This window comes from Penaeus monodon, chromosome 29, assembly GCF_015228065.2.
Source record: "Penaeus monodon isolate SGIC_2016 chromosome 29, NSTDA_Pmon_1, whole genome shotgun sequence".
NCBI lineage: Eukaryota > Metazoa > Arthropoda > Malacostraca > Decapoda > Penaeidae > Penaeus > Penaeus monodon.
This window is the reverse complement of record NC_051414.1, coordinates 8,360,616-8,361,354: the sequence shown is the minus strand read 5'-3', so window position 1 is coordinate 8,361,354 and position 739 is coordinate 8,360,616. Positions and strand designations below refer to the sequence as shown.

General features: G+C 47.8%; 1 protein-coding gene across 1 annotated transcript in view; it reads left to right on the top strand.

Moving 5' to 3' along the window:
• LOC119591718 (calphotin-like) overlaps positions 1–354 on the top strand; it is a gene marked incomplete in the record, with an annotated part of 1,528 nt that extends 1,174 nt beyond the window's left edge. Inside the window, 1 exon segment of the mRNA XM_037940466.1 lies at positions 1–354. Within this exon segment, the coding sequence (XP_037796394.1) occupies positions 1–208 (208 nt within the window).
• Between the last annotated feature and the right edge of the window lie 385 nt (positions 355–739).

The following is a 739-nucleotide window of genomic DNA, read 5'->3' as shown; positions in this document are numbered from 1 at the left end:
CACGGTGTCGTTGCCCAAGGTGCTGTTGTCGGCGCTGCCCACGGTGTCGTTGCCCAAGGTGCTGTTGTCGGCGCTGCCCCCGTCACCTACGGAGCTACCCATGGTGCTGTTGTCGGCGCTGCCCCCGTTACCTACGGAGCTACCCACGGTGTCCTTGCCCACGGTGCCCTTCGTTGGCGCTGCCCCCGTCTATGCCGTCGAAGACTGAGTCTCCAACGAGAGGCGATGTTAGCTCCTGCGGGAGATTGACTCGCATTCTCGCTGTAAATACTGTTCTCCTTTAATTAAGGAGTAAACGATGATTTCTTTTTTTTTTTTTATTCAGAAACAACAATAAAACTAAACAGAACTTATCCCACTTCGAATCATTGCCATTCCTCTATCCTGACGAGAAATGAACTCCCAAACCACCTAATCATCTAATCACAATCCAATATTTTATCGCTCTCCCTAAGCGACGAAAACCGCTTCGTCTTCAAGGTACGTTAGTTTTTTTTTTTTTCAATTCCCAGGAGAGTAAAAGAAAACACAAGTAAAGATGATACAAGTATATCAACTTCCCTCTATATTTAGGATAGCCGAGGCCGAGGATTCACAGATATAAAGAAAAAAATCTATACCCACACATCGAGAGAATCTGCTCCACGGTAACAGCCACAAAAAGTTGTAACGCGAGTGCAGGAGGCTTCCATGGTCATTGCCAGACACTCATCCTCACAAGCCCAGCCCCAGTTCACAC